Source organism: Myotis yumanensis, unplaced genomic scaffold, assembly GCF_028538775.1.
Source record: "Myotis yumanensis isolate MYYU_CA2020_CCGP unplaced genomic scaffold, mMyoYum1.0.hap1 SCAF_12, whole genome shotgun sequence".
NCBI classification, from domain to species: domain Eukaryota; kingdom Metazoa; phylum Chordata; class Mammalia; order Chiroptera; family Vespertilionidae; genus Myotis; species Myotis yumanensis.
Genome location: NW_027223763.1, coordinates 36,979,332 through 36,993,021, shown reverse-complemented (window position 1 = coordinate 36,993,021; position 13,690 = coordinate 36,979,332). Strand labels below are relative to the sequence as shown.

Here is a 13,690-nt window from a genome sequence, read left to right as displayed (position 1 = left end):
GTGTTAGCCTTTGAGTTTGACATGCTTGCTCTAAGGGGACACGCCCATCTATATTTAAACCCAGAAATTGTTGGACTGAAAAATCCTCAGCAGTCATTCAGAAATCAAACCCCTGGGCCTCTCTGTATTAGCCTTTTTAATTTTAAATTTTTAAATTTTATTCCTTTGTAACAAATTAGCACAAACTGAGAGGTTTGCCAAACATAACTTTATTATCTCAGTTTCTGGAAGTCCAGGCACAACGTGGCTGGACTCTCTGCTCTGCTGGGGTTATACCAGCTGATGTCAAGGTATCAGCCACAGCAGGCGCTCCTCTGGGGCTCAGCGTCTTCTAAACTCAGTTGCTGGAAGAACTTGTTTCTTTATGGTTGGAGGACTGAGGACCCTTTTCTTGCTGTCCGTCAGCCAGGGAGCTCCCAGCTCCTAGAGGACACCCAGTTTTCTTGCCACAGGGCCCCTCCATCACCGAAGCCAGCGATGGAGACTATCCGCAGACTGATTCCTCCTCTCATTTTGCTTTCGGTTCCTGTCTCTGACTTCCACACTCAGGTTTAAAGAGCTCAATTGATTTGATCAGGCCTGTCAGGAGGGCTTCCCTCTCTTACGGGCTACTGATTTAGGACTTAAATTACATCTGCAAAATCCCTGCAGAGTAGGACTTAAATTAATGTGTGATTGGATAATGGGAACAAAGTGTGTATTCACCAGAGGATGGAAATCTTGGAGGCCGCCTTAGAACTCCGCCCAGCGCATTCACCAACAGCTGAGGTGAAAACTTCGCTCATCTGCCTGTGCTTGACCTCCTCATGTCCTCCCTGCGTCATGAGTAGCGCAGACAGGGAAGGTCCCAAACCTGCATCAGATACTGAAAGTGCTGCTCCCTGAAGAGGGAGGGAAGACACAACCTTCACTTTATTCCCTGATGAGGGTGCTGCTTCACGGTATTGGGAAGATTTTCATCAGACCAACTTCATGATTGAGTCATGGCCTTAATAAGGTGACAAGTAGCAGCATTAGTGTCTCTTTTTTTCATGGTATTATGAATGGTCTAAGAGAGGAGTCAGCAAACGATAGCCAGCCACCTATTTTCTGTAAGTAAAGTGTTGGACCACAGCCAGGCCCATTCGTTTCTGAATTGCTGCTGGCTGCTTTTTTTTTTTTTTTAAATATATTTTTATTGATTTCAGAGAGGAAGGGAGAGGGAAAGAGAGATAGAAAGATCACTGATGAGAGAGAATCATTGATCGGCTGCCTCCTGCACGCCCTACACTGGGGATCGAGCCCGTAACATGGGCATGTGCCCTTGACCGGAATCAAACCCAGGACCCTTTAGTTCGCAAGCCGACGCTCTATCCACTGAACCAAACCAGCCAGGGCACCGCTGGCTGCTTTTGTGCTGAGAAGTTGTGACAGAAACCAGAAATACTCTCTGGCCCTTTCCTTTGCTGACCCCTGGCCTAAGATCATTCCCATAGTTCTCTGATGATAGAATCACCTGGGTCACTTGTTAACAAGCCAATTTCTGGGCCCACTGAGTCAGAACCTCCAGGGTAGGGGTTTGGGCAGCCCAGTGAACAAGCTCCCCAGGTGATTCTCATTCCCGGGAACTACTGCTCTCCTGTATGCCTTCCTGCCAATTAGGGGAGCGCGTTTAAAAAAGGCGGTGGGTGGTGCCTTCAAAAGCACAGACTTTGAGGTTCCACCCTCTAGGATGCATCCTGCTCTGCTTCTCACCAAACCTTGCCACTTCAGGTAAGTTACTTTTCACCTGCAGTTTCCCCACGTGAGACGTGAGGATGATGCTAACTCATTGTCAGTGCATGTATGTATGTTGAGTGCCTCACGCAATGCTCCATAGCAGTCACCCTAATTAAGAGGAGCGGCACTGTGTAAACACCAGATGACCCCACTGGGGAAACAGCTCATAAATAAGACTGGCCCAGCGGGGCCTTATGACAATAGTCCACAGTGCATAGACTTCCTCAGAAAGAAAAACTCCCTTAAAGAAATCTTCCACTGTGTTTGGGCCTTTTAGAAACTCAACATTTCCTGCACATCACTGAATTGAAGTTCATAACTGATTATTTTAGGGTATTACTGTGTTTGCAAAGGAATATTTAGTTTTATGATTGAGAACTCTGGTACTTAGCAGAAAACCTTGTTGTTTTTTTCTATTTCTTGCCTGGTGAGATTGTGCAAATACAGCCATCTCTACAGCTGTTAACAGAAAGTTTTAAAATAAATTGCTATGCCTTTGCCACATACATCCTTGTAAGATACAGGACTCCAACAATACTTCAGCATACAAGGAGTTTTATATTTTACTGAAAGGGGGGAAGGAATCAATATTGAATCTTTTAGTCCAGTGACCAAAGCATCACCCCATTGATTATGCTCACCTCCTCAGGTAAGTGAGTGCAATTTGTCCTGATTTTATCTTATCTGATTTAAAGTTTACTTTTTCTGGGAAATATTAATTCTAATGTTTTATGCATAATAATGCTGTAATACTGTACCCTTTAAATTTTTTAAAAATATAATTTCAGAGAGGAAGGGAGAGGGAGAGAGAGACAGAAACATCAATGATGAGAGAGAATCATTGACTGGCTGTCTCCTGTATGTCCCCGTTTTGGGGATTGAGCCCTCCACCCAGGCATATGTGACCTCATGGTTCATAGATCAACACTCAATCACCGAGCCATGCTGTCCAGGTCTGGACCCTTTTAAAAGCTGGTTTTGCTTAGTGGATAGAGCGTCGGCCTGCGGACTGAAGGGTCCCGGGTTTGATTCCAGGTCAAGGGAACATACCCTGGTTGTAGGCTTCTCCCCGGACCAACTTTGGTCAGGTTGGTGCAGGAGGCAACTAATGGATGTGTTTCTCTCACAGTAAAGTTTCTCTCTTTTCCTCTCTCTTCCACTCTCCCTAAAAATCAATGGAAAAATAAGTTTCTTGGGTGGAATTAACAACAACAACAAAGCCATTTTACATAGCTTATGTGAACATCCTAGAGGCGTGTTTTCCTCCAATGTTTTTTCAAATAAATGTTTGTTGTATGTTATTCTTCTTTTCAACAGAAGAGGGAGGCAAAGACTTAGCTAAACAGTGTTCCTAAGTGCCAGGGAGCAGGGAACTAGATTCATATGCATATTCTTAGAAGAACAACAGGTAAACAAGAGTAGGATAGATATTGCCAGCTATGATTTAGGTTTTGTGAACAAAAAGACAAACAATACCCAACTGGCAAAACAGTGTGTTTTGCCAATTTCTTAATATTTTAACTTCAGTTCTAAAAGGAAGTACCAGTTAAGATCTGACAAAAATAAAACCACAGAGGGGAGGGGGGATATATTGTTCATTTTTATTAAATGTGGTGTTGGGATGTTGCAAAACTCTAAGACACAGCTGGATAAACAGGGTAGCTCAAGATCTGTCTGAACCAACTCCCTAAGCAAACTTCCAGGTCGCTAGGCCACCAGGCTGACTCCAGGCTAGTGACTCCTGGTGCTCTCACTCCTTTCTGCTTATCTCAGGGGAAAAGCCACCCTGCATGCGTTCCTGCTAGGGTTGTCCAACCCTGAGAGACCCTCCTGGGCTGGCATCTCCTGAGCAGATGCCCCTCCTGCCCAAACTCCCAGAGTTCCTGTGGCTCACACCTGCTGCCAGTCAGCAGCCAGAGACCTGCTTGTAGGGCCTCATGAAAGGCTGATGCTAATGGGGCAGCCATAGAGACTAGAGGCTGCCTTGATCTTCTGTGGGCTTCTGCCTACTGTGGTTTTAAAACTGGACAACCAATGGGTCTGGGCTGCCTGTCACTACTTGAATCAATTAAGCAGAGATAGGGTTGAATCATTATATGAGCGTTTATTCCAATACTGCCAGCAGGATGGGAGAGCAGCAGGTCATCCACAAAAATCTGCTCAGCCTCTCCCCCTAAGCCAGCTGCTTTTATTGGGTAGAAGGACAAAGATTATGTGGGGAAGTAGGAATTACAGGCATGGGAAAGTAGGCACGGTATAATCATTACAGGTTACAAGTCATGCGGGCACCCAGGGACCAGATTACAGGCAATAGGGGCTGGGGGTTGTAAGGAGCCGGTGTCTCCAGGACCAGATTGTTCAGCCATGAGGTTGTAAATCTTTCCATAATGATAGGCGGTTCTCAGGACGGGAGGATGGACTGACTGCATTCCCATGTTAACTCCTATGTCCCAGGGTGTACAACTCCCAGCTGGCAAAAATGTGCTTTCATTAATCAGAACAAAACAATCATGGTTAACAGAGCATGATTAATATTTCTTATTTTATTTTATAACTGGTAGCTAGTATTTTGAACCCTACTTCACCCAGCTTTCTCTCCCATGGTCCAAGTCTTCAGCCACTGCTCCAGGATCTCCATTGCCTCTCTTTCTAAAAACTTCAGGTTCCTTCCCCCCCCCCCCCCCCCCCTACTTCCAGGGAGGCTGACCTTCTCCATCCAAAGCTTCTGCCTGCATCTTGTCTCATGAAGACAATTTGGCCCGTTGAGGACTCTACCACTCGTCTCTTACTGCCTCCCGGATCAGTTCCATACAGGGCCTGAGCAGTAAGAAACCACCTCCCTTTAGGAATGGGATTTTGGGTTTTGTCAATACTTCCATAGGGTTTGTTTCTGAGGTATAGTATCCAGATGCACATTTCTCGTTTGCCACTACCTCCCATTTTTGAAATGGGGGTGCACTATAACTAATGTCTTCTGATTGATTGGTTTCACTTCATACTTAAAACAATCACAGAGACTTCCTGCAGCAATACTTCTAAGCTGATCTCACTGTTTTTAACAGCTGCCAATATTCTACCAAGAGTGTGCCGTAATTAACTTAACCCTTTCTGTACCAGATGTTTATGTTCTTCTTCCCTTTTTACTCTTGCAAATAAGCTGCATTGAAAATCCTCCTACACGTTTGCTTCCTTGCACACTTAGAAGTTTAAATTGCTGGGTCACAGAGGATGTGCATTGTGACAGCAGATTATGGGAGGGATGATTGTGAGCACAGAATGGGATCTGTCCCTGGTGTTCTTCTTCCTGACGAACACACTTCGTTGGTTTTACATAAGAAAACAGGTTTCATTGATGGCTTAGGGGCGATAAGTAAAAAGTGGAAGAGCTGTTTTTCGAAAAAGCCCTCAGTAAAATATTGTGTGGGGCACAAATATGACCGTTTTGGGAATGGTAGCTGAAAAGAGGAACGAGGCATTTCCCCCTATTACTCCATACAAACCATCCTGCAGCTTTGGCCTGGCTGGGGTCCCAGGCATGCGGTGCGTGAAGGAGCAGGAGAGGGAGCCATGCAGGCAGAGCGCCACCCTGTGGCCGGCTGGAGAGATCGGACTAGTTTTCAGACTCAGGTACAAATAAAATCCCTGGGAGCTAGAAATGCATGAAGGGTATTTTATGGAGGCTCAAGTCCTGCATGAACAGCGGGGACACTGGAGCCAGTGACATTTGGGTTATTGTTAAAGTGACTCCATGTGTGGCTATAGGCTGGTGCCTGGGGCAGCTCAGGTTACTGTTGCTTTTGAGTGAATTTGCATTTTATGTCTCACACAATCTACGTATATTAGAACAAGACAGTGGCAATACAGCAGGAGCAAGTCATTCTCTAGGCAGTGCTTATCTGACTTCAGGGACCTCTGCCATAACTCTGTGGTCCATAAGTTGGGGGCCACTGAGATGGGATATTGAAAATGTGAGTGCAGATGAAATCATAAGCTCAGTGTCAAAGGGGAGCAGCGTTCTTTAAAGGAATCCTGGGGTGAGTTCTCACCAAACCTAAGGAACATCCTGTTACTCCTACTCAAGACCCTAAAATGACTCCCCATTGTAACATATTTACTTCTCTTTTCCCATAATAAGTCCCCACTGTATTACAGAGCCCTGTTCCCCTCAGTTCTGGCCAGGGCAGGTGCTGTCATTGCTATCAGCAAACGGTATGCCTGTGTTTCTGCTTCTAAATCCTACCTTCTTTCAACACTATTCAGCACTCTCTACTCTAAGTCCTTTTAGCCAATTTGGGCCTGGAGTGACCTTCCCTTTTGTAAAATCCCTAAGCTTTTACACTCGGTTATCATACATTTGGTGTGGTCTCACTTCACCTGCTCAGGTAGACTGAATTCTGACATCAGTGATGCTTAATGTCTTCACAGCTCCTTGATGGGAGACACTAGTGTAATAACGTTTTAGGAATTTGCAGCAGGATGAAAAAAATTAAAGGCAAGTGTTTTTTAAAAAAAATATATTTTATTGATTTTTTACAGAGAGGAAGGGAGAGGAATAGAGAGTTAGAAACATCAATGAGAGAGAAACATCGATCAGCTGCCTTCTGCACACCTCCTACTGGGGATGTGCCCGCAACAAGGTACATGCCCTTGACCAGAATCGAACCTGGGACCTTTCAGTCTGCAGTCCAAAGCTCTATCCACTGAGCCAAACCAGATAGGGCGGCAAGTATTTTTTTCACACTCGGATCTTCATATATTGGATCTGTTTCAAGTAGATTTAAAACACACACACACATGAGATGTCAGATACATGTCAGGCACATCCCTCTGTGACAGAGTGGAGAAAACACCTAGTTTTCTGGAGCTGTGAGCTGTGACAAATGGGCAGCCCATGCTCTATGGACAGGACTCTCATGACTCACCACCTGGCTTTGAAGATGCCTGTTTCCCCAGTTGTGCTGACCAAGTTGTCCTCTCCCTTCTTGCCAATTCCCTGAAGACCCATGTTAAATGCCTAAATGAGGCTGGACTCGGGTATAGGGCGTCGTCTTCTGCTTGGGATGGAGCTATATTCCTGTGAAAAGTATGCCTACCAGTGAGGAAAATCAGTTGCTCATCAAAGCAAAGCGAATCTGTCTGGATCTGGAATTAAAACCCCAGAGCACTAGGATCACATCTCCTCACATGCTGGAACTTGGTGCACTGCCTGGGAAACACTTGCTAGATGACGGATGTTCATTTTTTTTTTTTTTTCAAGGTGGGGTCACATGGGGCCAGTTTATTGCAGTTAAATACCTCTCTCTATTTTTTTGTGTGTGTCCATTTTTCCATAAAGAACATGAAAACACACCAACACCCAAAGGGGAGCAGGAATCCAGAAACAAGAGGTGGGGTGGGACATGGCCTCCCTTCTTAGGTGCAGTCTCAAGAATGGCCCCCCAAGGCCCCCTCCTGCCCCTAAGCATCGTGTCAGTACCTCTAGAGACCAAAGAGGCCTTGGGGTATGGCAGGGCCTCTGTCCTCTTCCCTTTTGCCTCTAGGCCAGACCACTCAAAGTGCTGGGGCTTAGTGGGAGCTGGGAAAAGGGACACCGACAGATGAGGAAGGGAGAATATCATTTTCACGTGGAGAGGAGAGTGGTGGGTGCTTATCCACAGAAATGCATTTCTTCAGCCCATTCTTTTTTTTTTTTTTTTTTTGGTTAAAAAATCGATTAAAAAAATGCAGCTGAGGGAGGGGCATCTGTCCCTCTGGATGGGGAAGGGGGCCGCAGAGGCCAGAGGAGGTCCTGCCACAGACAGGATGGGTGGGCGTCACTGCCGGTTGCTCTCGCCCTCCACCTCAGGCTGTGCTGCTGCAGCTGGGTGCGAAGCACGACGTGTTCTCACTTTTCAGCTCCTCAGTCTGTGGCCCCAGGAGCTCACTGTCCATCTGCAGCCGCTCGGCCCCCTGGAAGGCCTCCTGCATGCACTGGTTCGTCTGGTGCAGTTCCCCGGGTGCGGTCGCAGGCCTTCGACTGGATCCCTCCTCTGCTCGCTCCTGCCTCGCTGTTGTCTGCGTTACAATCTGGAATGGTTTTTGAAAGTTGGATGACCCAGGTGTTGATCTTGTCCCTCCGCTTCCGCTCCATTTCACTGTGTTGAGTTCTCATCTGGGGTGTTGTAGTTCCATCGATTTTCGGGAAGTAGGGGTGTGTCGAGGTTGCAGTCGTCCTTTGCCTTCCTGTCTGAAGCACGTCCGGGGGCGTCATCCCCACACAGAACTGGCCTCTGGCCTGCAAGCTCTGGTCTGCGGTCTGTACCAACACAGCCATGGTCTCTCCCACACTGGATGCTGGGAAATGGGCAGATCGTGCCCCCCCACCGACAGCCTTAGCTGCTGGGCTGCCCCATCCACACCCACCTGGGTCCCAGCCTGCTGCCCCCCACGCTTGCTGTGTCGCCCTGACCATCCAGCTGCCCATCAGTCACCCGGACTACCCGTTATGACACCTGTCCTCCAATATTCTCTGTGCGGAACCGGTACTGGATGTTTGGTCGCCCAAAGCTGGTCATGGCGATAGCCACCACCCTCTGCTCCTCCGCCTCAGGGCCCTTCCGCACCCTCCCGCCCTCCTGTAGCTCAATGCCCTCCTCTGCCTCGGGTCCTTGCAGCAACAGCAGACAGAGCAGTGGCTGGCCGAGGCAGCGGGATCCAGACCCAGGTCCAGCATGTCCATGGGGAGTAGGATGGGGGTGCTCAGGCCCTGCGGAGCGGTGGGGAGGAGAGAGGTGAGGAGGAGGCCTGGTGTTCATCCTTCTATTAGATTCAGCTCTGCTTCCTCTTGGGCCACTGTGTGTTGACTTTTTCTATGTGAACAATGTTTTCCTGACCTCTGGGTTAAGAGCAGTTCTTTCATGCACACAGGCCAATGGACAAACTGCTCGCTGGTAGAAAAGTTCAAGGGATCTAATATCTTGGGAGGATTTATATCAATTACTTAACTGCCTGAATATCAACTTCCTTTATATTAGCTTTCTAATAAGATGAGCTGGATCTCACATTTATCCTAGGAAGACAGACTTATCCAAATCATCTATATTTTAACAGGCGGTACCACATTTCAGGCCTCAGAAACACATTTTAAATAATTCTTGCCATACCATATATTTTAAGTATCATTAAAAAGCCATGTTCTTACTTTTAAGAATATGTGTGCAATATATTTTATGAAACCTATAACAAGTCTATGAAAAATTGATTATTTTTTCCACAGGGACATGTTCAAATGATTTTCACTCTGCTCACCAAATGAAAAATCCAGCATGGGTGATGACCTTTATCTTATTTACTTCCTCTCATGAGTATAATCACCGTGTTCCCAAACAAAGAGGAATGGGTTACTCTGTTTGAGTAGCCAAATAATTTCCTGTGGTGGGCAGAGGAGTTGGTACACATCTAACCTAGGAAGCTCGGATTTCCCTTTCAAATGCCTTATTTTCCTGCTCTGTGCCTCCTTTCAGTCAGCTCCCTATGAAACGGGTCAGAATAAAACATGGGGGCTGGTGAATGTAAGGGTGATGGCAGTAGTAGGTCATTTTAGGACCCAAGGAAGATGCAAAGAGAGCTTTGTGGTCAGAGATGGGAACTGTTCTGTTCTTTAATTAAGATATTTTTTTTCAAATGAAACAATATGTGCCAACGTCCCCACTTGTTTCATCTTGGAGTTCTCTCTGGTCACGGTAGAGGCTGCCTTCCCAGCATGCAATGCCTCCCTGTTCCTTAGGCTTAGAACCATGGTCAGGGGATAGGAAGGAATAGGCTATTGTCAATGCTCGCCTGTGTCCCTGTCTCTCTGAACTCCTCCCCATCCACTCTTCCACCTGGGAGTCTTGGGTACTTGCTGAACCCTCAGAACAGACAGAGGGTGGGGGAACTGGACACCTGTGGAAGTGACAGTGGAGTAGAGGTGACATCTCATCCATCTCTAAGGTGGGAATGGAAACAGGCTTCCGAGCTGGGCTGGTTGTACACACAGCCCTTGTTTCATAAATAAGGATGAACGAGGCAACACACAGAAAGGCTCAAAAGACTATTATGATGAACTCTTGAGTACAGGGGAATGGGAGAGTACAGGGAGATAGGATTTGCCAAGAAAAAGCAGCAAAAAATGGGACACCATGACATGAAAGTGTGCCAGTGGCTGATCTGATGAGAAAAAGATTGGCGTCCCATGTGGCTGGAGTGGAAGGCAGGCAAGTGGGTGGAGTGGGGTTGGGAGGAAAAACATGGTGATACTTTGTAAACGTGGACATTTAAACTGGGGCCGTGTCATGGAAGATCTCAAGTACCATGGGGGCGAGCATGAATTGACTGGTTGCATGTTGAGGGGCCACAGGGATTTTTGAGATTGCGACTTTTGAGAGTATGATTTGAGCTGAGGCTGTGGAATCATCTTCAGGAGAATTTAGAAGTTGTCATGTCTAGTGCTTTTAAACCTGTGCTTTGATGACGTCTCCTTGGGGGCTGTTCTGGTGGGAGGATCTGGGAAAAGAAGCCAGGAGGCTGGGATCATACACCGCTGCTCCCACTGAATCGGGCAGTTCCCCATGCATTTTACTTACTGCGCTACCATGTAAGAGCTTTTAAAATTTATTTATTTATTTATTTATTTATTTATTTATTTATTTATTTATTTTACTGCTCCGGTCAACAAAACAGAAACTTTACTGAGACCCCAGCGTCACAGGGTTCAGGTAGAAGGCTGTCCTGTGGACCCAAGGAGTTGGTGGAGGGGCCTTATTTAACTTAACCTTCTTCTTGGGGTGCAGGTTGTTGGTATGGCCGCACTTCTTCTTGCGGCAGTTGACAGCACGGGGGTGCAGGCGGGGGTAACACTTTCGGCAGATCATCTTGTCGCAGTTGTACTTTTGCTCGAGCTGGTGGAGGGAGGGTTCGATGATGCCACCCCTGAGACGCAGCACCAAGTGCAGGGTGGACTCTTTCTGAATATTGTAGTCTGAGAGAGTGCGACCATCCTCTAGCTGTTTGCCCGCAAAAATCAGACGCTGCTGGTCAGGTGGGATGCCCTCCTTGTCTTGGATTTTAGCTTTGACATTCTCAATGGTGTCACTGGGCTCAACCTCAAGGGTGATGGTCTTGCCAGTCAGGGTCTTCACAAAGATCTGCATCTCTGCGTCTGCTCCGCCGCCTCATTGACGAGAAAGAGGACCAAAATTTATTTTTTAATTAAAAAGATTTTTATTGATTTCAGAGAGGAAGGGAAAGGGAGAGAGAGATAGAAACATCAATGATGAAAGGGAACCATTGAACGGCTGTCTCCTGCATGCCCCCTACTGGGGATCCATGTGTCCTGACCAGGAATCAAACAGTGACCTCCTGGTTCATAGGTCGACGCTCAATCATTGATCCACACTGGCTGGGCCAAGTAAGATTTCTTACCATTTTTTTTAAAATGTAAAAACCACATAACATAAAAGTTACCATCTTAACTATTTAAGTGTTTAGTAGTATTAAGTGTATTCACTTTTCACCTTGTAAAGCTGCAACTCTATTACCCTTTAAACAACAAATTTCCTTTCCCCCTCCCCCCAGCTCTTGCTAACCACCATTCTACTTTGTTTCTATAAATTTGGCTAGCCAAGAAGATCCAACCTGCAACCCTCATCCCCCCATACCACTACCCCTACCCCCGTCCCCAAACAGTCATGCAGCTGAGAAGGTTTGAGGGCTACTGACCCATCATTCCTCTTGATCTCACAGCCCTACTTAATGAGCAAATTGGGGTCCTGGAGATCCTGTAAGAGTCCAAAGTGTCTGCACAGTGGAGATGTTATGAACACAGATACTTAAGCAAGATTACCAGGTTCAAATTCTGGTTCTGATTCTAACTGTGTGTGTGTGTGTGTGTGTGTGTGTGTGACCTTGGGCAATTGGGCAGTTGATTTAACTTGGTGCCTTAGTAGTCTCATCTGTTAAAGGGACATGACAGTAATAGTATCTGCTTTTAGCTGTAAGGATTAAGTAAAGTAATCAAATAGAGCACTTGGAATAGGGCACTTATATAAGTGTTTGCTATTATTATTAATGTTAAGTGACTTCCTAGCATGACATAGCTCCTCCTAGGGAGAGCTGTTACTTTGGGCCTACCGCCAGCTCCCTTGGTGCGTGTCTCTTGAGTTTCCACTTAAGGCTGAATAGATAGCTCTGACTCACATGCTTCCCTCCTGCACATCCCTATTTCTCATCTAGGGCATGCCATTGATCTTGGCGGATCCTCCATCAATATCTTAATCCTCAAGGGGAAAGTGAAGCAGGACATGTCACACAGCACAAGAAGGATGGTTATCCTATGACATCAATTCAACAAATATTTTCTGAACGCTTTTGACATGGAGACACTTGGCTAGGTGCTAGGGACACAGAATGAACAAACCAGGCCAACATTCTTGCTCCCATAGAGCTTGTGTTCTCATGGGGCAAGGCTTTGCAATGCAGCCCTTCTAATAAATGAAATGTTTTTCTTAGACTCATCTAGCCCAGGAAGATGAAAAGTTTGCATAAAAATGCTCAAGTTTGGAAACAAATACTCTAGACTTATTGCTAGGGGTGCCTTTGAAAAATGGTTTGTAAAAATAGATAGTAAAAATGGTTCAGAAATAGTTGGTTGAGACAATTTTTCAGATATAAAGTTTCCTACTCAATTTATCTCAAGTTCTTATTCAAGGGTTGTACTTATAGTACAGTCCATAATATTTAGAACCCAGGGAGGACAGCATAAAGATCATTTTGCTCATGCTTCCATCAGATATTAGAAGGAATGTGGGATTCCACCTGCCTACACTCCCTCCTGGGCTGATCCTTTCCTACTTAATATGAACAGATGACATTCAGACACAGAGGAAGCCGAAGCAGGCATAGGGGGGTTGGGACTAGTCTTTTTGGGGGAAAAATAGGAATTGCCATCAATATAGGAGGCATTTCCTGCACCTGTCACAGGCTGTGGACAGTCTAGCGAGGAAGAAATGATCTGTAATACAGGCACTCCTGCTGCTTGCTACTCCCCTGGGCCATGTGCTTCACAGCTATTGCTAAAAAGTCCAGACCATCTTTCCTGGGATCCTACAAATGTTTCATTTCCAGGCATAGCACTTCCAGGCTGCCACTACCAGTCAGTCAAGGTTGGCAGGTGATATGCATCCAATGTATCATCAGGAACTGCTGGGACTGAAGACATGACGGCCTTAAAGCCATTGTTCAAAACCACTGGCAGCCATGGCCAATCGTTTGTTGCCCAAGCAACCTGCCATTATTTCACTTCTTTTCTGCTAAGAGACCCCAAGTTCATTCAGGCTGGGCAGAGATCTCTTGATCTTAGGGAATGGAGCAATAGCAGCCAATATAAACCCCTGAGTTTAAAAACACACACCAAAAATCAGAGAAATTAGTTGAAGCCCTGATAGTGGCAGCCTATCATCCAAACTGGGCTGTCTGCTCCCAGATTTTCTGTTATGTGACTATTTGATGTCTTAATTACATCAGCCTATGTTAGTTTAGTTGTCTGTGACTGGAAACTGATACAGCAGTTTTAGTCTTTGTCTTTGAGGTCAGAATGAACCTAACAAACGTTAATTTAACAAAGTCATAACAAGAGGTCATTAATGGAGTTGACAGGGAAGTTCTGGTGGAGGGGTGGAAGCAGAAGCCAGAGTGGAGCAGAGAGGAAGAGGGGCAGTGAGCACAGACAAGTCTTGGAAGAAATTTTGCTCTCAAAGGGAATAGAGAATAGGAATATAGCTGAAGGGGAATGAAAGTCCAAGAAGGGAGAATATCCTGTCAGAGCAAAAATTATACTGGTCAAAGCTAAACAGGCAAAGGTTTTAGTCAAGGCTAAGAGAGAAGCCAGAACTCATCTGAGCTCAACTCTGCTGAA

The 13,690-nt window shown here is 46.0% G+C and overlaps 1 protein-coding gene and 1 pseudogene across 1 annotated transcript; both read right to left on the bottom strand.

The window, feature by feature from the left end:
• Positions 1-7,471: 7,471 nt before the first annotated feature.
• Positions 7,472-8,476, bottom strand: LOC139021132 (upstream stimulatory factor 2 pseudogene; annotated as a pseudogene).
• A 1,987-nt stretch (positions 8,477-10,463) lies between these two features.
• Positions 10,464-10,954, bottom strand: LOC139021131 (ubiquitin-ribosomal protein eL40 fusion protein-like). Its single transcript, XM_070431380.1, has one exon. It carries the CDS (start codon positions 10,926-10,928, stop codon positions 10,464-10,466), a length of 465 nt encoding a protein of 154 aa, XP_070287481.1. The 5' UTR covers positions 10,929-10,954.
• Between the last annotated feature and the right edge of the window lie 2,736 nt (positions 10,955-13,690).

Bases quoted from the DNA above. Each gene is read 5' to 3' on its own strand.
- LOC139021131 (XM_070431380.1), bottom strand. From the start codon at position 10,928: ATGCAGATCTTTGTGAAGACCCTGACTGGCAAGACCATCACCCTTGAG.